The 25,154-nt window shown below is 39.1% G+C and overlaps 1 protein-coding gene across 1 annotated transcript; it reads left to right on the top strand.

Annotated features, from left to right (window-relative positions):
* Window positions 1-2,373: 2,373 nt before the first annotated feature.
* Window positions 2,374-3,323, top strand: LOC126719861 (uncharacterized). The gene is made up of 3 exons (XM_050422369.1): window positions 2,374-2,649; window positions 2,739-3,047; window positions 3,156-3,323. Exons 1-3 carry the CDS (start codon window positions 2,374-2,376, stop codon window positions 3,321-3,323), a joined length of 753 nt encoding a protein of 250 aa, XP_050278326.1.
* The last annotated feature ends 21,831 nt before the right edge of the window (window positions 3,324-25,154 follow it).

The following is a 25,154-nucleotide window of genomic DNA, read 5'->3' as shown; positions in this document are numbered from 1 at the left end:
ATTTTTGGTGTAAACAGAAATTGAACTCCAGATCTTTTATTCAACCATTAGAGACATTACTAGTTGAACTAAGTAGAACCCACATGCGAGTTAGATCTTAAGTTAAAACGGATTATATAAATAACCCACAATGTTGTCATCAATATAGCTAAATCAAGTTTCTTTAAAAAATATTAAATTAAAAAAAAAAAGAAAAAAAAAAAAAAAAGAGAGAGAGTAGGGAAGCCAAAAATATTGAAGGAGGATATATCATTGAATGATTGAAAGTTTTAAAAGGATGATATATCATTGCCAATCACATAGAGCCAATTTAAAACAAACTGGCACATGACAATCCAATATGTTTTAGAAAAAATAAATGAAAACAAACAATGAATTTCAATCAGTCCCTAGGTACTACAAAAATGAAAAGAAATTACAAAAGGACACGATCTTAACTTTTAGTAACAACAATCTTTTTTTTTTTTTTTTTTTTTTTGAGAAAAGTAACAACAATCTTTTCGTAAGGAAAAATGAAGCCAATGGATATAAAAAGCACATGCTTAACAGCTTACATTAATATAATGGAGTTTGAATACATGTTGAGAAATGCTATGTCTACAACATTTCTACAACATTTTTACAACAAATCCTAAGTGGCAAGTTGTTACTGGTTGTTTTTGTTGGGGCAAAAAAATAATCTTGGTGTTAGTTTTAAATTTGAACCAATAACAACTAACCACCCATGATTTGTTGTAAAAATATTGTAGACGTAGCATCTCTCATACATGTTATATTATCTTTTCTTCTATAAAAATAAAAAATTAAAACTCTTTTTATCTTTTCTTCACGTGGGATTTTAACTTTTATGTGCATTAATTCCAAATAACTCATTCTCATGTGTGAATCATTGCCAAGATTTCTTTGTGGCCCACAAATTAAATTATTAAGAGTTTTCTTATGTTATTTTTTAGCTTTTTTTTTTTTTTAATGGGAATGGAAAAAAAATATTAATTTTAAAAAAATACATATAATAAAAAAATTTATTAAGGTTTATTCATAAATGATTTTTAAAATTTAAAACTAATTTTTAATTTCATTTAATTTTTTAGTCAACCAAAATTAACAAAACAGAGATAGAATGAATAATTTTATAATTTTTTAAAGCTCAGGGTCAATCCTCAGTGTAACTATTAAATTAAGTATAATAAAAAATAACAAATTTAAATATATTAAAGGAACAATTTATATATATATATATAGAGAGAGAGAGAGAGAGAGAGAGAGAGAGAGAGAGAGAGAGAGAGAGAGAGAGAGAGAGAGAGAGAGAGAGAGAGAGAGAGAGGTAAAAGAACAGTTATGAAATTGACCAATACCTCAATAGATCCTTTTACATTTTGTCATTTTTTTTCTTATAAACATCCCCACCACAACTTTTGATTTAGTATTATTATTATTACTATAAACTCAAATTGAAGGGGTAAAAATTGGGTTGACGGACCTTCACCATGATGGGCTTGACGAATCTTAGCCCATGGGCTGAGAATGGGTAAGCCCAGGGCATAGCAGGAACCCTAACTTAAAATACTTGTTACGCACGCTTAACTGCGGTAGAATCCCAAAGGAAATCGGAATCCTAGTGCAAGGAGAACTCCGAAGATACGCATGTTAATGCAAAACCCTCTCTACAAGGAAATGTCTTGTCCATCACGTTTTGGATTGCTCAAGAGGATTCCTATAAGGAAAAGACTTCTACATCAAGGAAGGGAGGCCAACCTTCTACTACTATAAAAGCTCCAATACCCTCACAAATCAAGGTACGCATAATTTACCCCTCTCTAGCACTCTAGAGTTGAGAATAGTTCTAATTTGACCTTCGGAAGGTATTTGGTCGGCACCATACCGGTGCCCTCTGTTAGATCACTTCTTTCTTCTTGCAGGTCGCTATTTCAAGCGTGCAAGGATCGTGTAGCTCACTGGTGATTTTACGGCATCATCAGTTAGTGCCGTCTATGGTAATAATGGAAGAGTTTAGCTAGACTATCGCTTCTCGAATATAAGAGTTGCATGGTACTCACTCGCTTGATGGCTACCACCAACAACGTTCAAGGAGACGAGCTGCCAAGATCTACTGCATTAGAGAGGCAGGTCCAGACTCTCATGGCAGTAGTAGAACGACTCACAAAATAGAACCATGATCTGGAGGAGCAACTACGCCAAAGGGACGCAGGACATAACGTTTAAGAGGAAAACCAAGAAGGTACCAGTGCTGAACGGAGGGACCAAGAGAAGCCAGAGGGCAACAACGCCCCAAGCAGACCAGAGCGGCAAAACATGAGCCTTCCATCTCTCATGGATTTGGCCCCTCCACCTATTATCGCAGAGATGTAGGCGATGAAGGAACAGATGGAGGTCATGATGAATGCCCTCAAAGGACGAGTGTCCAATGATCTTGATGACCTTGTAAACAGAACTGACTCGCTGTTCACTACCTCCGTCAACTCATTCCCCCTGCCACAGAAATTCCGCATGCCCCAGATTGAAAATTACAACGGGGTCAAGGATCCCCTCGATCATCTAAAGACTTTCAAGATCCTAAAGCACCTTCAAGGGGTACCGGACGAGATCATGTGTAGGACATTCTCGACGACGCTAAAAGGCCCTGCGAGGGTTTGGTTCAGTAGGTTGACACCGAGTTCCATCAATACTTTCAAGGAGTTGAGTGCCTAGTTCACCTCGCACTTCATTAGGGGACATAGGTACAAAAGATCCACCGCATGCTTATGAGCTTCAAGCAGCGAGAAGACGAGACGCTGCGGTCCTACATAACTCATTTCAACAAGTTGGCCCTTTCAATTGACGAAGCGGACGATAAGATACTCGTAGCTGCATTCACTAACGGGTTGCGGAAGGGTAAGTTCTTGTTTTCTTTATACAGGAATGACCTAAGGACTATGTCAGACGTACTCTACAGAGCCACCAAATACATGAACGCATTGCTAGCCCGCAAGGAGAAGCCCAGGAAAAGGGAGAGACAGGAGGACACACGACAGGATAGGGGGCGAAAGGTTGCTAGAACCGGAGATTAACGAGATGAAAGGCGCCCCAGACCCCCCACTGGAAAGTTCACCAACTTCACCCCATTAACCGCCTCGATAGATCAAGTCTTGATGCAGATTAAAGATGAAGGAGCACTGACATTCCCCGGTAAACTGAAGGGAGATCCCAACAAGAGGCCAAGGGACAAGTATTGTCGCTTTCACCGTGACCACGGGCACGACACAGCTAACTGCTACGATCTGAAACAGCAGATTGAGGCCCTTATTAGACAAGGGAAGCTATAGAGGTTCGTCAGCAAGGAAAGAACCGATCCGCCCCAAGAATAGGCCCCACAACGGGAGAACGAGTGCCCTAGACCGCCTATAGGGGACATAAGAATGATCGTAGGAGGCACAACCGCAGCTGGATCTTCCAAAAAAGCCCGCAAAACCTACCTCAAAATGGTCCATAGCGTCCAACTTACAGGATCCGTGCCTAAGATGTCGCGAATAGATAACCCCGTTATCGGGTTTTCAGAGGATGATGCTCGGAGACTTCACCATCCTCATGACGACGCATTTGTGGTTAGCTTACAAATAGGGGATTATAATATGCATCGGGTCCTCGTCGACAACGGCAACTCAATGGACATCCTATACTACCCGGCATTCCAACAAATGCAAATTGACAGGGAACGGTTAACCCCAACGAATGCCCCATTCGTGGGATTTGGGGGAACGAAGGTGTTCCCTTTGGGTGCAATAACACTATCTGTGATGGCAGGTGACTATCCTCAGCAGATCACCAAGGATGTAACGTTTCTCGTAGTCCACTGCTCGTCCGCCTACAATGCCATTCTCGGACAGCCCACTTTAAACTCCTGGAAGGCGGTGACTTCAACATACCACTTGATGATTAAATTCCCGATGGAGTATGGGGTAGGAGAACTGCGAGGAAATCAAATAGCAGCACGGGAATGCTATATTGCCATGTTGGAAATGGAGGATCAACAGCAAACGATGTGTATAGGAGAGCAACGGGCACTAGCAGAGCCGGTTGAAGAGCTAGAAAAGGTGAGACTTGATGACACACGACCAAAACGGACAACTAAAATTGGCACACTAGCTAGTTGGCCGGTGCGCCAAACGCTCACAACTTTCCTCAGAGATAACCAAGACGTGTTCGCCTAGAGTCATGAAGACATGCCAGGAATCTACTCGTCAGTCATGGTCCACAAGTTAAATGTGTCGCCCTCATTCCCTCCAATTCGACAAAAGAAACGAGTTTTTGCCTAGGAGCGGGACAAGGCCATAGTTGAGGAAGTTCGAAAGTTACTAGAGGTAGGTTTCTTCCGGGAAGTATATTACCCCGACTGGTTGGCAAACGTTGTCATGGTTAAAAAGGCCAACGGAAATTGGAGGATGTGCGTAGATTTCACGGACCTCAACAAAGCTTGCCCTAAAGACAGCTACCCGTTCCCACGGATAGATACCTTGGTAGATTCGATTGCAAGGCACCAGCTCCTAAGTTTTATGGACGCTTTCTCGGGCTACAACCAAATCAGGATGGACGAATTTGATCAAGAGAAGACCTCCTTCATTACAAGCCAGGGATTATTCTGCTACAAGGTGATGCCTTTCAGACTTAAAAATGCTGGGGCAATATATCAAAGGCTAATGAACAAGATGTTTGCACACCAGATTGGCAGAAACGTACAGGTTTATGTTGACGAAATGTTGGTAAAAAGCCTGCATGAAGTTGATCACCTAGACGACCTCAAGGAGACGTTTGACACACTCCGATCATTTAACATGAAGCTGAATCCAAACAAATGCGCGTTCGGAGTGACTGCCGGGAAATTCTTGGGCTTCATGGTGTCCCAACGAGGAATAAAGGTCAACCCAGAGAAAATGCGGGCCATAATGGAGTTAGAGCCACCAAGGATGGTTAAGGAGGTCCAAAGTTTGAACGGAAAGATTGCAGCCCTAAACAAGTTCGTCTCAAGAGTGACGGACAGGTGTCTACCCTTCTTTCGCACTCTAAGGAAATCATTCGAGTGGACGGATGAATGCCAGACGACATTCATCGACTTAAAGACATATCTGTCATCTCCACCGTTGCTCAATCCATCCATGCCAAGAGAAGAGCTTAACTTATATTTAGTTGTTTCACAAGCTGCTGTAAGCGCAGCTTTGGTACAAGAGGAGGATGGATCCCAGAAACTGGTCTACTTTACTAGCCAGCACTCCGAAGGGCAGAAGAGAGGTACCCTCAGATGGAGAAGTTGGCTTTCACGTTGATAATCGCGGCGCGAAGACTTAAGCCATACTTCCAAGTGCATACCATCGTTGTCTTAACGGACAAGCCATTGAGAAAAGCCATGAGTAGCCCAGAAGCAGCAGGAAGAATGGCTTTGTGGGTAGTAGAGCTGAGTGAGTTTGACATCCAATACCGCCTGCAGACGGCCATAAAAGGGCAGGTAGTAGCTGACTTCATCGCCGAATTCGCTCTCGGAGCCGGCCATGTGGTGGGGGAGAAAAGACAGTGGAATATCTATACAGACGGATCTTCGAATAAACGAGTCGGCATAGTGATCCAAACCCCAGAGGGAGATAAGATCCAATGTATGATCCGACTGGATTTCCCCGCAACCAACAACGAAGCAGAATATGAAGCTTTGGTGGCAGGGCTAGACCTCGCAAAGGCTGCAGGTGTAGAAAACATAGTCGTACACTACGACTCACAGGTGGTGACGAGTCAGATCAATGGGGACTATGAGTGCAAGAATGATAGAATGAAAAGGTATCTAGAAGAAGTAAAATATCGAATGGGCGACCTCGAAATCAAATTCGTCCAAATCCCAAGGGAAGAAAACGAATGTGCCGACCATCTAGCAAAAGCTGCATCAGCCAAGTTTATGCTTGTCCCCGAACAAGTATTATCATTCATTCAACTCTCCTCACTTATCGATGATGGAATAAGTATGTAGGAAGTAGACTCTAAATGCAATTGGACTACGCCATTGATATCCTACCTAAAAACCGGCATGTTACCGGACAAGAAAGGTGCCGCCAGAAAGTTGAAGGTCCAGGCATCACGGTTTGTGCTAGTGAAAGACGTCTTATATAAAAGAGGTTTCTCTCAACCGTACCTGAGGTGTTTAGGCTACGAGGAAGCAAATTACGTAATAAGAGAAGTACACGAGGGTATTTGTGGAAACCACTTAGGCGCGCGATCATTAGTACACAAGTTGATCCGAGTAGGATACTACTGGCCTACAATGCTGAAGGACGTGAAAGCTTATGTCAAGTCTTGCGACAAGTGCCAAAGGTTCAGTAATTTCATCAGACAACCGTCTGAAGAACTGACCCCTATGACAGTACCCTGGCCGTTCGCACAATGGGGACTTGATATCATGGGCCCATTCCCGACGGCGATCAGGTAGCTAAAATTCTTGGTTGTTGGCATAGACTACTTCACTAAATGGGTAGAAGCGGAAGCCTTAGCCACCATCACAGAGAAGAACATCCGAAGTTTTGTCTGGAGGAATATCATATGCAGGTACCGGATACCCAGAGTGCTGGTCTCTGACAACGGTAAGCAATTCGACAACAGCGCGTTCAGAGACTTCTGCTCGAAGCTAGGGATCAAGAATCACTGCTCATTGCCCGCACACCCGCAGACAAATGGGCAAGTCGAAGTCACGAACCGGTCCTTGCTCAAGATAATCAAGACCCGGCTTGAGGGGGCAAAGGATATCTGGCCGGACAAACTACCGAGCGTCCTATGGGCATACCGGACCACGGCAAGAACACCCACTGGAGCGACACCATTTTGACTTGCATATGGAACTGAAGCTGTCATTCTTGCAGAAGTGGGGGGGGGGGGGGGGGCTCACGAGCTACTGGGTGGAGAGTTACGACAAAGATAAGAACGAAGAGGCCATGCGCCTCCAGCTCGACCTAGTGGACGAAATCAGAGCGGCAGCAAAGCAGAGGTTGGCGCGTTATCAGAATCTCATGGAAAAACACTACAACACCAAAGTGAGGCATAGGGACTTTAAGGTCGGTGATCTTGTACTACGGAAAGTAATGGGTGCCGCTAGAGATCCTTCGCAAGGAAAGCTCGGCCCCAACTGAGAAGGACCCTATAGGATAGCGTCATGGCAAAGGAAGGGCACCTACCACCTCGAAACGATGGACGGACAAAAGCTGCAACACCCATGGAACACGAAGCATCTACAGAAATACTACCAGTAGAGATAATATGAAAAACAGTGATTATCCCCAATTTCCCAGTTTATTTAATTTTAGCTACAATTACTAGTTTCCCTTTAATAATTTTTGCGACAATTTTTTGTGCCTTTTAAGCCCAAGGGGGCAGGTACTTTTCCTACAAACGCATTTTCTTTTTAAAGAGGAATTATTCAGACAACCATGTTTTTCTACTTAAATTCTCAAAAAAAAAAAAAAAAGGACGGATAACCGTGGGTGCAGATGACTATCGAAACCCACAAAGTGGACGGATCACTCACAGGGTGAAAGTATTTACAAAGTCCACAAAGTGGATGGATCACCCATAGGGTGAGAATATTTACAAAGTCCACAAAGTGGACGAATCACCCATAGGGTGAGAATATTTACAAAGTCCACAAAGTGGACGGATCACCCACATGGTGAGAATATTTACAATGTCCACGAAATGGACGGATCACCCACAGGGTGAGAATATTTACAAAGTCCACGAAGTGGACGGATCACCCACAGGGTGAGAATATTTACAAAGTCCACAAAGTGGACGGATCACCCACATGGTGAGAATATTTACAATGTCCACGAAGTGGACGGATCACCCAAATGGTGAGAATATTTACAATGTCCACGAAGTGGACGGATCACCCATAGGGTGAGAATATTTACAAAGTTCACAAAGTGGACGAATCACCCATAGGGTGAGAACATTTACAAAGCCCACAAAGTGGACGGATCACCCATAGGGTGAGAACATTTACAAAGTCCACAAAGTGGATGGATCACCCACAAGGTGAAAGTATTTACAAAGTCCACAAAGTGGACGGATCACCCACAGGGTGAGAGTATTTACAAAGTCCACAAGTGGACGGATCACCCATAGGGTGAGAATATTTACAGTCCACAAAGTAGACGGACCACCCTTAAGGTGGATATAATCGCCAAGTCCATAAAATGGACGGGCCACAAATAGGAGAAATTTATAAACTAACCCCAAAAAATAGACTGGTAAAAAACCACAAACTACGACGGGTAGTCCCGGGAGGGTGACGATTGGCACATAAAACGGATACAAGCCCGTCAACTGCACGGATCACCTCACCAGGTGAAAATTTCAAAATCCATAACAAAAGACGGGATAAACTACAAGGACGGTTCGTCCAAAAATTAAAACTATGCAAGTCCATAAAAATGGCCAGTTCTCCGAACTACTTCAGAGGATGGATATTTATGCAACTTTTAAATAATAAATAAAGCAGGCATAAAAATTGTGAAATAAAACATTGACGGATAAAACTCTCAAAGGGTAATTGTTTAATGCACAAAATTAAGGACGGACTGTTCTCAAAAAAAAAATAATAATAATAATATAGGACGGATGGCCATCTACTTTTTAGGGTCGGCATCTTGGGCATTCTTTGCTGGAGCTGACTCTCCGTCGCCTTGAGCCGCTTCCTCAGCAAATAGGTCGTCTGTGTTCTCTGAGACGACGGGCAAAGCAGACGTCTGACCTTGATCTTCAACAACTATCATGGACACATCTAGTTCAGGGTAGGCTTTCTTGACTTGACAGAGGGCGTCATCAAAACCTTGCAGGAATGAGTCCCCCAACTCGATCAATAAAGCGTCGAAGTCATGGTATTGACGGACAGCCACCTCCTTAGCCTGACGGAGCTTTTCCTTCAAGTCTTGGATCTCCTTTTCTTTGACCTCCAAGGCCTTCCCTACCTCATCCGTCTTCTGCTCAAGCTCTTTCCTAACCTGCTCAGAAATTTCAAATTTCTTCTCCATGGTGGACTTTCACTTGCTGAGTTGACCCAGCTCGTCCTCTGTCTGCTTTGCCTTTGCTCGCACATGTTCCAGGGCTGCTTCACGGTTAAGGCACCTATCCATTAGGCCCTTCATCATGACAAGGGACTGGAACAAACAAGTTAAGGGTGTTAGACAAAAACTAAGTGGAATGGATGAGCGAAAATTGACAGACAAAAATTACCTGTGCAACAGCAAAGAGGCCCGTCTCCCTCATTGCCTCCATCGAGTGATTGCCCAAATCCTCGTAGTCCTCCGACGAAATGATAGATGAAAGCTTCTCCAGGGCATACTTGGAGTCGTCACGAAGGAGAGGAGGAGGCTTCTCTTGACTTGTGGACGGGGCCTTCATTAAACCTTTGTCTGACCCATGCTTTATGGGGGTGACGGTCTTCACACCCTCAGCCATCAACCCTACGACGGGTTCCAGAGAGACCTTCTGCTGCTTAAGCGGACAGTCAGATTTAGAAGGAGGCTTTCTTTTTATCGACGTGGTCGTCCCTTTAGGAACCTCGCCGGACTCTTTTCTTTTGGCAGCCTGTGATTTTATCAGCGCCCTCCTCTTAGCATCATCCATCTCTGCAAAGAAGGACGGGTAAAAGTTATTAACTGAGTTGAAGCAATTTATGGAAAATAAAGGTTGACAGACTTACGTCTGTGAATTCTTTCGTTATATCTGACGACTTCAGGAGTGGGTTCGGGACCGTCACAATACCAGTGGATAGTGTTGGATTTACCAACTTCGCCCAAGTCCTTTCCTCCGACTTGGTCTTTTGAAAAATCTTCTCAAGGAAACCAAACTCCTCGACACTAACTTGAGGATGCCGTCTACCTGCAAAAAATGGATGGTCAAAAGAGAAGTCATAATAACTAAGCGAATATAAAAGAGTTTACAAATTAGGATGGATGCATACGAGATGGATCTAACACTCCTCAAGTCGTGTCGACGGGCATATATTCCGTCTCCCTTGGACGACCCATCCACCCGTCGCCCTTTAAGAAGAAGTAACGACTCTTCCAGTCTCTATTTGAGTCGGGTGTTTCAAAGATGACCTTCAACAATGGACTCCTACTGGCAAAACTATACATTCCCCTTGACTTGTCAATTTCGTCTGGACGGTAGCAATGAAGAAATTCACTCACCATCAGCCTCCTGGCATCGTCTGTTATAGCACCATAGAGAATCTCCATTGCAATGAAGACCCTCCAGGCGTTCGGGAAAATCTAGGTGACGAACAGACCCAAATACTTTAGAAGTTCTCTATGCAGGGTACTTAAAGGAAACCTAAGTCCCGCCTTCAGCATCTGCTTGTACACTCCGACACTGTCTACCCCCTCATAATAACATTTCTCTGATATGTAGGGTAGACGGATTGTAATGTAGTCTGGAATTTGAAAAATGGCCCTAAATGTGCTGAAGTGTTTCTCCTTGATGACGGATGCGAATTTATGCACCGTCCACTCTGGTAGCATGATGAACTCCCTAAGTCCATCAGCACTAATGACGAATCTCAATGGTTGATCCTTGTCGTCATCAGAAATATCCTCTAGCTCAGCCATCTCCATATCCTCATTTATTGAGGACGAGGAAGAGGCATACAGACTCTTCTCTTCGCCCGAACTCTCTTGGTCTTTATGACCGGACGGGTATACTTCCTCGTAATCCGCCCCATCACGAACTAATGATTGATTACTTGACGCACTAGACATTACCTACAAGTGATGACAAAACCTAAGACTGACAGATCTAGGAGTGTTGACGGGTGTGTATGAAAGTCTAACAAAATGAAAAGCACAAATGAAAGACTTGTAAAATTGATAATAATACTCACCAAGTCTAAGTGACTGAAGGTCGACGATTGTATAGATGACATGTACAGATATTCGACGGAAAGCTCTTTGACAAGGTTGACGATGGCGCTTTGACAATATGTTTTAGCTGAAAAGTGGAGAAATGAGGGAGGAGAAGTGTAATATATATATATATATATATATATGTGTGTGTGTGTGTGTGAAATGCACGGAAGACGAAGCGCGCTTCGATCCGGGACAAAATCCAATCAAAACGTGACACGTGTCGCACCTCATAAATGCTTGACAATCTGTCAACAAATTATCGCAGTTCCTATCGTCCTCCTGGAAAACCGTCTACTCCAAGAACCCTCAACTGTCAAAGAACCTTCAATCATCAAAGAACCTTCAACCGTCAAAGAACCTTCAACCGTCAAAGAACCTTTAACTGTCAAAGATCCCTAAATCGTCAAACTTAAAGAATATTGAATATTGAACCATCACCCTATTAGTCTGTCCATCCAAGCATGACGGACCATAGGGTGAAGGGGGCAGCTGAAGGGGTAAAAATTGGGTTGACAGACCTTCACCATGATGGGCTTGACGAATCTTAGCCCATGGGCCGAGAATGGGTAAGCCCAGGGCATAACAGGAACCCTAACTTAAAATACTTGTTACACACGCTTAACTGCGGTAGAATCCTAAAGGAAATCGGAATCCTAGTGCAAGGAGAACTCCGAAAGATATGCGCGTTAATGCAAAACCCTCTCTACAAGGAAATGTCTTATCCATCACGTTTTGGATTGCTCAAGAGGATTCCTATAAGGAAAAGACTTCTACATCAAGGAAGGGAGGCCAACCTTCTACTACTATAAAAGCCCCAATACCCTCACAAATCAAGGTACGCATAATTTACCCCTCTCTAGCACTCTAGAGTTGAGAATAGTTCTAACTTGACCTTCGGAGGGTATTTAGCCGGCACCACACCGGTGCCCTTTGTTAGATCACTTCTTTCTTCTTCCAGGTCGCTATTTCAAGCGTGCGAGGATCGTGTAACTCACTGGTGATTTTACAGCATCATCACAAATAATTTTTTTTTTTTTTTTTTGATAACACAAAAGGAAGATATAAAGTTATCAGTTTACAAAAGAAGTTGGATCAACCCAACTTTTATGTATTGGCATTCTAACTGCCATAGCTGCAGCATTATAAACAAAATCAAGTACAATCCTAGGAACCTCTAATAGCTTACAAACCAGTCAATCCAAGTACAAAACATCCAGGTCAGCAATGAGAGACCTCTCATGCCAAGTTGGTTTCTTAGACTTACTAACAAGCTGAATTAGGTCTTTACTGTTGGTCAAAATAAGGATCCGTTGAAAACCATGGTTCCTGACTGTGAAGACAGCTTCTATCAGAGCCTCCTACATAGCTCTTTTAATTGTACTAGCGCTGTTGCTATGAACACCATAGAATTTAATAACTCCTTGCTGATCTTTAGCTTCAAAAGCCTAAGCACTCCTATTGAGCCTCAGGTTTCTAGTCCCTGCAATTTTAATTAGGAGTTGCCACTGTCTAGTGACATTGCTGGGTTCATTGTTTGGCCTGCTTCTTCTAATAAGGGGGCTAGGTTGGCTGGAGAAGACCTCCTTGTACCTGCAAGACAAAGTTTGGGCTGTTAGGATTACTTCCATGAGGTTGGGCTGTTTACCTTCATGTACCACCGTATTCCTATGGAGCCAAATGGTCCACAATGTGGTAAAGATGGACTGCATATATTTAAAAGATCCTTCTTCATTCCAGTTAAGCATTAATCAAATTAATTAACCATTGCTGTACTGATATGTCACTAAAATCAGAGGTGTGAACAGCCAAAGATGAACCATGCCAACAAGCTCTAGCAAAAGGGCACAATAAAAAAAAATGAGAAGTTGATTCCTCCTCATAGTCACACATTGGACATAGCCCATCATCAGATATACCCCTGATTTTTAAAAGCTGCAAAGTTGGAAGGCAATCATGCAATAATTTCCAAATAAAGGTACAAATTTTCTATGGAAGCTTTACCTTCAAAATCAATGCCCAAATTTTACTTTCAACCAGATTCACTCTATGACAATCAGTAGAAGAAGCCAAGCAGTCCTTAAGGAGAAGCCTATATGTTGTTTTGACCTCAAAGGCCCTACTCTTTGAGTGCTTCCACAATAGTTTGTCACCTCTAACATTAGTTTTTGGCAGGGGAATTTTCATAATCTCCTCACAGATAGGAAAAGGGTAATAGGTTCGCACTAAATCTGCATTCCATGAGTGATTCTCTTGATTAATTAGGTCAGCTATAGAACAATCAGTTACGAAGGGAATGTTCAACATATTAGGTTTACACTGAAACCACTAATTATCCCTTAAAGGAATGTCTAAACCCTTATTCACCCACCATCTTCCTTCCTTAAGCTTAGGATTATCAAATTTAATGATGTTCCTCCAAACCCAAGATTGATGTGGTTCAGAAGAGCAGGTATGGATGGATCCCCTAGGATAGTACTTTGCCTTGAAAGTTCTTGCAATTAAGGAATTAGGATTATGGCATAATCTCCAATATTGTTTAGCCAGCATAGCCTGAATCAAAAGACTAAATCTTCTGAGACCTAAACCCCCCCCCCCTCGAAAGACTTAGGACAGCATATCTTACTCCATTTAAGAGAATGTAATTTCTTAACCCTTGGTGCATGACCCCAACAGAATGCCTTAACTATAGAATCCATCCTCCTACAAATTGTTTCTAGAACCTTAAAACAAGAGAAGGTATAGAGAGGGAGGGTTTGAAGTATATAATTTATTAAAGTGGTTCTCCCAGCTTGAGATAATAGATTTGCTTTCCATCCTTCAAGCTTGGATTGAAGCTTGTCCACTAGGAATTGGAAGTCAGCCACTCTATTTCCCCTAAGCTTAAAATTAATACCAAGATACTTGCTGGGATGTTGAACCAAATTAACATGAAGTTGTCTGGCCAAATCTTCTTGTTTAGACAGAGGCATGTTTGGAGAGCAATAAAGGTTAGATTTCCCAAAATTAATGTCCTGCTCAAAGATCTTATAGTACCAATCCAAAATTTTCTTTAAGTTTGCTACTAATTTATTGTCTTTTTTGAAGAAAACAAAGAGTCATCAGCAAACAACAAATGTGTAAAAGTACAGCCACTCCTACCAACTTTAATTCCATTGATTAGCTTGTCATGTTCAGCCTTTTGTAAATACAATGACAAAACATTTGCACACATGAGAAAGAGGTAAGGAGAAAGAGGATCACCCTGTCTCAACCTCTTACAAGGCTTGAAGGATTTAGACTTGCTGCCATTAACAAAGAGAGTGTTTTGTACTGAAGTCACACATTCCATCAGCTAATTAATCCATTGTTGACTAAAGTTCATGGCAGTCAAAACAACCCTAAGGAAATTCCAACTTACCCTATCATAAGCCTTTTTCATTTCAATTTTTAATACTCCAAAGCTACCTTTTCTACCATTTTTCTTCCTAAGAATGTCCATGATTTCATGAGCAATAAGAATATTGTCAGAAATACTCCTACCTTTTATAAATGCATTCTGAAAGGGAGAAATAAGACTGTCCATGAAAGGCTTTAATCCATTAACAAGGATTTTGGAGATGGTCTTGTATATCACATTGCAAATACTAATGGGTCTAAAGTGTGTTACTTCATCAGGAAAGGGGGTTTTGGGAATAAGGGTGAGGAAAGTGTGATTAAGGGGCTTAAAAAGGGACCTTGAATGAAAAAAGGCTTGAATGGTGTTGACAACATCGGTTTTGACAACCTCACAATACTGTTGATAAAAGAAAGCAGGTATTCCATCAGGGCCAGGAGCTTTGTGAGGACCTAATTGGAAAATAGTGTCCTTAATCTCCCATGAGGTGACTGGTCTACTCATATCCAAGCACTACTGGTGGGATAGTTTAGGAATATCCTAAGATTGTAGTTCACTCAGAATACTATCAACACTAAGCAAAGTTGTATCCTCATAGGAAGACTTAAAATGGTTAACCAATCTATGTTCAATTTCTAGTGGATCCTCCAATAGTAAATCATCTTCATCCTTAATATGAAAAATTCTGCTCCTAGCTCTTCTTTGTCTAACTACAGTTTGGAAGTATCTAGTATTCCTATCTCCATTTAGAATCCAATTGCTCCTAGTCTTTTGTGCCCACATTGTTTCTTCCCTATTCAGGAGAACTTCCAACCTTTTAGTTTGAATTCCCCAAGCTTGAAGAATCATATCCTTATAGTTAGGATGATTTATCTACATTAATTCAAACCTAAAGGGTCTGTACCTAAAAGGAAGAAGCTGCTCAAAGTTCAGCAGTATAGGTCCATGATCAGAGTCAACTATTGGCAGGTTATGTAAGGAATAGTGTGGATAAGAATTAACCCAATCAGCAGTAGAAAAAGCTCTATCCAGCCTCTCCATCACAAACCCCTCCTCCTCTCTATTGTTCATCCAAGTGAACCTCTGCCCCACAGCTCTTAAATTACACAGTTGCAAGTCAAAAATGAGGTGTTGAAACAAATCAGCCCCAATAATAGAACCCTAGTTAAAAGAGAACTTTTCCTCATTGGTGAGTATTTGTTGAAATCACCAATAATTGATTAGACAATTTGGTACCTTGTTTTCAAACTCTTTATTGCCAAACACATTCAAGTCTTTTTCATATGTTGTCAATACATGTAAACGAGAGGTGCCGCTTTCTCTAGAGTAATAATATATTTCCTTGAAAATCCCATCCCCACAGGGATGGCAATAGTGCGAGGCGGGGTTGAAGGATGAGATCTTCGCCCCTGTCTTGTATAGTTTTTTCTTACTCCATTTTGGGCCCTACAAAACCCTATTTTCTCGCGTAAAATTCTACTTCTTGGTAATTTGTTTCACAACTATTACAGTTTTTTTTTTAATAAAACATGTTTCATTAATGAAAATATACTTGAAAATTACAACTAAATTTATCCCATCAAATCAAAATAATTTTTAGTAAAAATTAAATAATATTATCCAAGTGTTTAACAATATAATATCACAACGGATTCCCTGCCTTTTTCTATAAGAAGTTTTGGCCTATTGTTGGAGACATTGTAACGCGTGCAATAACATCTTTCTTCACTAATGGATGCTTATCCAAGGATGCAAATGGCTCACTCATAGTTCTGATTCCAAAATCCCCTAACCCAATCTCAATCAACAACTTCCAGCCTATAAACCTTTGCAACATTGTGTATAAGATCATATCCAAGTTGATTGTGGCTAAACTAAAGCCATTGCTCCATAAGATTATTTCTCCATATCAATCAGTGTTCATCCTGGGTAGATGGATTGTGGAAAATCAGGTGGTAGTTCACGAGCTACTTCATAGTTTCAAATCTAGGAAAGTTAAAAATGGGTTCATGGCTCTCAAGTTAGATCTCCAAAAGGTGTATGATAGAGTCAATTGGAAGTTTATTCAAGTGGTGCTTTTAAATTTGGGGCTTAGCAGCACTTTTATTGGATGGATCATGGCATGTTTATCTTTAGTCTCTTTTGAAGTTCTTGTGAATGGGGGAAAATCAAATCATTTTGTGCCACGGAGAGGGTTAAGGCAAGGTGACCCCCTTTCTTCATACCTTTTCATTTTAGGCCAAGAAGTACTCTCAAGAATGCTTGATAGAGAGCTGATGAAGGGCAACATCAATGGAGCTAAAGTGAGTATTAGAAGTCCAACCTTAACCCACGTTATGTACGCCAACAACATTGTCCTTTTCTCAAAAGCGACAAGGCATGATGTTAGAACTCTCTCCAATTTTTTGTAAAAATACTATGATTAGTATGGGCAGAGCATTAATAGAGCCAAATCAGGTATTTTCTTCTCTAAGCACACATTGGCCGAAAATAGAAGAGCAATTAAGCATCAATTTGGAATGAGGAAGCTGAAAAAAGATGCCATTTATCTAGGAGCCCCTATGTTCCCCACAAGATCACCATCGAGAGATTTTAAATTCTTGGAGCATAAATTGGAAGCCAAACTGGCAAATTGGAGAAGCCGTTGCCTTTCATGGGCTGGTAGAGCCACTCTTATCAAACCAGTCGCCCAAATATCCCTACATACACCCTGTCAGCATTCAATGTGCCGGCCAACACCTATAACAAGCTAGATGTAGCTACTAGGCAGTTTTGGTGGAAGGCTAAAGATAGAGGCAGCAAATACATAGCTTGGACATCATGGGACAAGCTGTGTTGTTCCAAAAAATATGGTGGGCTGGGTTTTAAGGAAACAAAGGAGATGAACTTAGCTTTGATAGCTAAATTCGTGTGGTTCGTGGCCCCGGATAGACAAAGTTTGTGCATGGATGTGTTGAGATCCAAATATAAAGTGAATAGTGGCTGGTTTATAGCGGATCTAGTGGCTGCCACCTCTCTAACATGAAGAGCTATTGAAGAAGCCAAGAAGCTTGTAGCAAAGGGTGTATGTTTTCTTATTGGGGAGGGTAAGTCCATACAGGTGTGGTCAGACCCTTGGATGCCTGAAATTGTGAATTTCATTCCTTAGCCAAGACTTGAGGAATATAGGAAGTTGTCCATTAAAGCCAGTGATCTCATCAACTCCATTTCCAAATCATGGATTTCAGATTTGGTTAAGGAACTATTTGCTCCAACCGGTGCAAGAGCCATTCTTAACATTCCTATTCCGATGTCACCTAAACAAGATAAGTTAGTTTGGCTCCTTGACTCAAAAGGTCGATTCTCAGTTAAATCCATCCATAATGTTGCTTTTGCTTAACCTGACTGTATAGGTCAACCCCAAGCTTGTTGGTCCAAGCTTTGGAAGGCAAACTTCCCAAAGAGGCTCAAAATGTTGATATGGAGGATAGCATGCCGAAAAAAGCTAATCTCCAAGTTCGGCTTAGCCATGTAGATGCATCTTATCTGTTATGCAATGCTGAAATCAAAGACAGTGAACACATTTTTTTTTCAGATGCCCATTTGCTCGAGCTCTATGGTCAACCACCTATTAGGGTCTTCAAGTTGACAGCGCGAACTTTACCTCGGCTAAAGATATAGTATCCTTCATCATGGAGCCACCTGCCTCACTCATCCCTGCCCATGAGACTTGGAGTGTGTCCCTCAACATGGCATTAGTAATTGAAGAGATTTGGATGTCAAGAAACCTCAAACAGTTCAGTAACATCGACCCTGATGCGATGAAGGCTAGGCAAAACATTCAAACCAGATTCAATGAAATAGTTAATGTCTTTTCTTCAGCTACCCAACCACCTAAAGAGCTAAGCAGCAAGACTTGGTCTCCTCCCCCTTTTGGCTGCATCAAGCTAAACGTGGATGCTGCGACAAGGAGCTCGGGCTCTGCTTTAGCAGTTGTTGCAAGGAACCACTTAGGTGAAGTTCTATCAATTTGGGCCAAAAAACATCACGGCTCCTCCCCTGCGATTGCCAAAGCTGAATCCCTTTACTGGGCTATGAATCTAGCGGTTAAGGAGGGATGGAAATTTGTGACATTTAAAGGAGATGCAAAGAATTGTTTTGATACACTCATCAACCCAGACTTATCCCCTAAACGGCTTACTCACAATATTATCTGTAATATTCGTAGCTTAGCTGTTGCTTTTGATTCTGTTAATTTCCATTGGGTTCGGACAACATGCAACACTGTATCTCATGAAGCTGCCAATTTTGCATTGAACTCCGATTTAAAGTATTGCTTTAATAAAGGAAATCTCCCCCTCCCCCTCGTTAGAGGCTGTTTGTGGGGATAATTCCTTAGTTTTTATTCTTGTTTCTCTTTAATAGAAGTACTGTTTACCAAATATATATATATATATATATATATATAATCACAACAAAAACAAAAATCTCATAGTATAACACAACAAAATAAAGGCAAAGAGCCACATTAGGTAAACTAAAATAAACTAATATTGATATGTTTGTTTAAATAGTAGGGTTTTATGGTTTGAAAAATTTACAATAATAACCCTTATCAATACGGGGCGGGGCTGGGTGGGTTTAAAAAGTCTAAACTCATCCCCGCCTTGTGTTGCGAGGCAAAAATCTTACTCCATCCCCGCCCCACCACCTTTGCGGGGCGAGGAAAACCTACATGGGGTGAATCAGGGAGGGGCAGGTCAAGTAAGGCGGGGCAAAATTGCCAAAATTAGAGTATTCTATTTGAATTAATTTAGGGACATATTTCATTCCATTATTCTCAATTTCACAAAATGTTGAAATGGTTGACTGTGAATAGTGGACACCTTTTACTCATCACATTTTATATAAACCCATAACTTTTTTCCACCATTTACAATTTGACTACTTTAGCAAGTTGCGAAATTGATCATGGTAAAGTTAGTTGAGTATTTTTAGTTACGATAGTATATTTTGGAGGAAGGAAAAAGAATAATACCTACTACTAATGGATGTTTTTATATTAAGGAGAATTATCTCTCGCTTCTACAAAATAGAGCCCCAAAATTTGGATTTTTTTGGTTCATTTGAATCCTATCATTTTGGTCTAGTGTCATATAGGGGATAGTGGGGTAGGTCAATGATTTGATTCGCTTTGGAGAGAGAGAGAGAGAGAGAGAGAGAGAGAGAGTATCGCATCACATTAAATGCAATGGGAGGATATTAAGGTATAATAAATGCAAAGATAACCACTCTACATGGTTAATGCTTCTTTTTAAGTGAAAGATTTGATGATGTGGTGAGGCTGGTGGGACAATCGCCCTTAGTGTTGCCTTGTTCAAATAAAAATGATATATCGTTGTTGATGACTTTGGTTAGTCCCAAGCTTCATGGCATTGGGGCATGGGATACCCCACCACCCCCATATCATGATTAAAACCAATTTAAGAATTTGTTTGTTTTGGTGGTTTGAAGCCATTGTTTTTTTAATAAGCAATTTTTTGGGGCAAGGGATCCATGGCCACCAAGTTTTTAAAATTATAATTATAAATATAGTTACATGTTTTTAAAACCTAAACCCTTAAAAGTTATCCTTGAACCCTCCAAGAAAAACAAAGTTTCTCTCCAAACTAGTCTGGAGAGAAACCTTACAAACTCATCATATATCTTTATATTGAGTGTGAATTTTAAAAATTGAATTGCTAGATTGCATGTTTTTATTACATCCTTAATGCTTACAAAATTTCAAGAAGATTAAAGATCAATTGCTATGTCATCCAATAAATGTTTAAATTTCAAGTTTTTGTGATCTAAAGTTGTGTATAAAAAATAAGTTAATTGATTGAATAGTAAATAACATCCAATTTGATTTACATGTTAAGAAAATAAGAAATATGAAATTCAATGGTTAGATTTTCATAATTCACACCCAAAAAATAAATATATGAGAAGTAGGGGTGTAAAAAAATTCGGTAAACCAAAAAAATTGGCTAAAACCAGCCGAATTGAGTCCAATTTTTCAATTCGATTTCAGTTTTAATTTCTTGAAATTGAAAGGTGTCCCACACAAAAAAATCAACCCAGCCAAAACCGAACCGAAATATATTAAATATTATTATATACAAATTATATCAAGAAAGTTCCTGATAGCATAGAAGGAAAGATGCCTGTGTTCACACTTTTAACTCAAGTTCGACCCATGGTAAATGCATTTTTATTTTTTCTCTCCTTATTAAAACAAAACTACACCGTTTTGGGTTTTTTTTATAACCCTACCAACCCTATGTTTTTTCTCTTCTTTCTCACTTCAAGTGGCAGCTATTCTTTAGTTTGAATGTGTGTCAGCCAAAAAAAAAAGCTGCAGTTGTTTTCCCCACAACTTTCTCCTTCTCCATTTCTTTTAGTCTCTTAGAAACAAAGTTGCACACAAGTGGTACCACAACCTTTTTCTTGTGTTTGCTTGGTGTTTGGGAGCTGAGCTCCTTAGTTGCCACCCTCATCATTCAAAGAAAGAGATTATCTAATTCCTTTCTTTTTATGCATTAAAAAGTTGTTCATTCCTTCCCACTCATTTACATTTAACATCCAAAGAAAGAAAGAGATCATCTAATTCCTTTCTTTTTACGCATTAAAAAGTTGCTCATTCTTTCCCACTCATTTACATTTAACATCCAAAGAAAGAAAGAGATCATCTCATTCCTTTCTTTTTACGCGTTAATAAGTTACTCATTTCTTCCCACTCATTTACACTATCCAAATTCTACTTAGAAATCAAAAGAAAGGTTTGACAAAATTGGAGCTTTAACAATAGATCTACCCAACACAAATCATTCATGCAACCAAATAGATCGGTGGTTATATATTTTAAGAGAGCCAACAATTGGTAAATTGACCAACGAATTTTCAAAGCCAAATCCAGCTTCTTGTTCCTACATGAGTATTGCTTGCTATTATTATTATTTTTTCAAAGTAGCTTGTGTTGCATTAATAGAAGTGAAATGCGAAAAAGAATACAAATTTAACAACTGAAAAAACATGTGGGACTAAATTGTCATTGGGTCAAACCTCAAGGGGTGATTACTAATTTGTATGTCCAAAAAAAAGGAAAAATCTACTAATTTGGACGAAACGTTAATAATTTCATTGTAATCCAATTTTATGGAGTCAAATATAATAATTGAAAGTTTGTGGACTAAATTGTGATAGGTCAAACCACAAGGTAGTTTTTAATCTATTTAGAGAGGTTCACTATACCGCCAAGATTATTTTGCATAAAGACTATATATCTTGTGATCTTTTTATAAGATCAAAAATGTAACTTTATACATACATTAATGTCCAAAACTACAAAATTTTAAGCTTTTTCGTTATACAAAAATGGAGGAATCACTGGTTCCATAACCTCGAAATCATTAGCTTGAATAGTCAAATTTGAAGCTATCTAGCGCAATACTTGGTCACTAAATTAACTAAATTTTAAACTATTCACTATAAATCATCAAGCCCAAGTGAAGTTTGGAGTGGTTGAAGCTCATAAGCGGAACATAGCTGACTCTAAAAAGTTAAAACCAAAAGATTGGATCCCACAAAATATCTGATAGAAATCCAAAACTCAAAATGGAAAAATAGATAAATGTGAAGGCTTGGAAAGAGAGATGCATTTACATACATACTTGTGAGAACACTTTGAATGAAAAAAGCTCTGTAGTAAATGAAGTGGTTCAATTTTGGAGCTATGGAAATTTTCACTGGTCTATGGTGACTTGGTGGTGCGAGGTGGGGTGCCCAATATTATGTTTAGAGTCCAATGAGCTTGAGATTGTGTCTAATTGGTCCACACTTGAAGCCTTATATAACCCCACAAGTCCATTCCTACATATTTAAAAAACACTTAACCCATATATATAAACAAACCACCTTATTTGGACATTTTCGCGTATTTGACTATCCATTATTCAGTCCCACACACATTAAGTTGGCCTCAAGATATTAATAAAAAGTTTCAAACCTAGAATCTCATAAATATTAATATTATGAGGTTCTTAGGAACCATTTAAATTCAACAAATCTGAAATTTACTGGACTGGTTGAAAACAATTAATACTGGGTTTTTTTTTTTTTTTTTTTTTTTTTTTTTTTGAGAGAGAGAAGTTAAGACTTAGGTAAATTAGGTCTAATTGAGTGGGTTTGTGTCTTATTTTACTAGGTGGGTAACTGGATTTGGGTCTCTTTGGCCACCCTACCTGAATGTGTAGGCTTAATTAGTTTGCAATAATTCAGGAGCCAAATGCTTTTGCTTGGTCAGGTTTGGGTTCTGTGGCCCTTCAGCTAAGGTTTAGTCACTGTTTATTTTTGTAGTTCCGAAATTTGTTACATGGTTTATACAAAAACTATGTAATTTATTAGCTTGAATTAAGATTTCAGTAACATGGTTTTTTGGGGATTTTCTTCATTAACTACTTCGCAATGCAACAGCTTCTTGTAATAAGTATCTAATTTTATGACTTGAAAGTTTACTCATAAAGGGGATTTCAGTAACGTAGTTTGATATGGATTTGATATAGGCATCCTTGGCTTCATTGGATTTTTTTTTTTTTTTTTTTTTTTGAGGAAATTCTTTGGATCAAATAAAGGAGTTGAGGTCGAATTATGCATATTGTGTTCCACCCTTGAGCATAGTGTTCTTATTTGAAGGTAAAAATAAATAAATAAATTTCCAGTTCTGCCCTTTTTCATTTCTATTTGTTTAGCTTATGGGTTATGATTATTTTCTTTCGTTAATTTATTACGTCTTATTGTAAATGTGGTTTAGTTTAGTTTTTTTTTTTTCTTGGTAAACGTAGTTTAGTTTTGTTAAATACTTATATTTACTTTGTATAAATAATAGATGTTACTTGCTTTTTCAAAAGAATAAGAGAAATTTGGAAAAAAAAAATGAAATGACCTTAATATGCTTGGTCATAATTTGATGAAATTGAAAAGCACTTTGTTGATCCTTATAAAGTCACAAGTTCACAACCACCAACTCTTTGTATAGTGTTTGGATGGAAGGAATATATATATAGAAAGAAATGACATATTATTTCTTTATGTTGGGGATTATAATAGCAAAAGTAATGGAATAGTTAAATTTGTTCCACTTTAACCTTTAATTTTGTAGAAAATGTTAAAGATACAACAAATTTCATTATAAAAGCTTTACATATTAGCATAACAATGGATTCATATATAACACATTAACAAAATAATTAAGAAATATATATATATATATATTTTTTTTTTTTTTTAAATTGATACATCAACTTATCATATAACTGTGTCCAAATTAAAAATAAATAAAATTTATTGGATATGTATTTGACATATATTGTATATGTAGTAAAAATTTTCACTACCCCTTAAATCACTCATTTTGTATTTTTAGTGGGCAAATATATAGTACACTACTTATTAATTAAGTCAAAATTTGAACTAAAGTATAGATAAAGAAGAAAAGAAAAAGAAAGATGACATAAAACTCTCTCTCTCTCTCTCTCTTCCTTTACATTTAACATCTAAAGAAAGAAAGAGATCATTAGATTCCTTTCTTTTTATTTCATTACACGTTAAGTTGTTCATTCCTTCCCACTCCTTTACACTATCCAAATCTATTTATAAATCAAAAGAAAATGTTGGGCAAAAGTGGTGCTTTAAATATATATCTACCCAACATAAATTATTCATGCAACAAAATGGATTAGTGTTTATATATTTTAAGAAAATTAACAATTGGTAGCTTGACCAATGAAGTTTTGAAGCTGAATCCAAAGTTCTTGTTCCTACGTTAGTATTACTTACTATTTCTTTTGTCATTATTATTATTATTATTATTTTACATAATTGTATAGTTGATGAAACTGTAACAAACATTGTTGATCCTTGCAAAGTGTTTGGATAAAAGAAATCTAAAAAGACTTATTAAAAGAAAAAGAAAGGACGTATTGTTTCTTTATTTTGGTGGTGCTTGGGCTTTTGGGAAGCTTTGGAGGGTTTTAGCGAGTTGGTTTCTTGAGCTTGGGCAAAGAAAAAGGGCTTGATGAGTGCCCAATATTGTGTAACAGCCCAATGAGCATCAGTTGGTGTCTAATAGGTCCACAATCAAAGCCACATATAACCCAATAAGTTCATTCCTATAGATTTAAAAAACATTTAACCCTAGCAGAATTTTTTATTTACAAACAAGGGTATATATACCTCATCGAGAATATTTAACTATTCTCTCAAATATATGCAGATCCTTGTCCTATACATATCAAGTTATTATAGGAATGATTCCCTTAAGAGTGGCTCCAAAATGTGTCATGAGACCTTAAAGATCACTTAAACCTAGCCGATTTGGAATTAATCTATAGGGATTGATCGGAACTAATGAATACTTATGTTTTTGTTTTTTTACAAATAAGTGAATATTTATGTTAATTGGGCATGTTTGGGTCTTATTTTACTGAGTGGGTATTTTGGTCGCTTTAGCCACCCTACTCGAATTTTAATTACTGTAGTTGGCAATAAATCAGGAGCCGTATGCTTTTGCTTGGTCAAGTTTGGGTTCTGTGGCCCTTCAGTTAAGGTTTGCTCGCTGTTAATTGCTTAGCAATGCAATAGCTTCTTGTTATAAGTACATAACATAGTGCCTAGAGCACTTGTATTCTAATCGTGTTCCAAACTCATATTGATTGGAAAGCTTCATTTTACGTACCAAAACAAATGCAAAATAGATACTAAAGTTTATCTTTCCTGAACACAACAATTTGTCAGTCATATAATAATCAGTTCCACTTCATACGAAAATT

The sequence above is a fragment of the Quercus robur genome, chromosome 3 (assembly GCF_932294415.1).
Source record: "Quercus robur chromosome 3, dhQueRobu3.1, whole genome shotgun sequence".
Taxonomy (NCBI): Eukaryota; Viridiplantae; Streptophyta; class Magnoliopsida; order Fagales; family Fagaceae; genus Quercus; species Quercus robur.
Note: the sequence above shows the minus strand (reverse complement) of the source record. Positions and strands in the feature narration are given on the sequence as shown.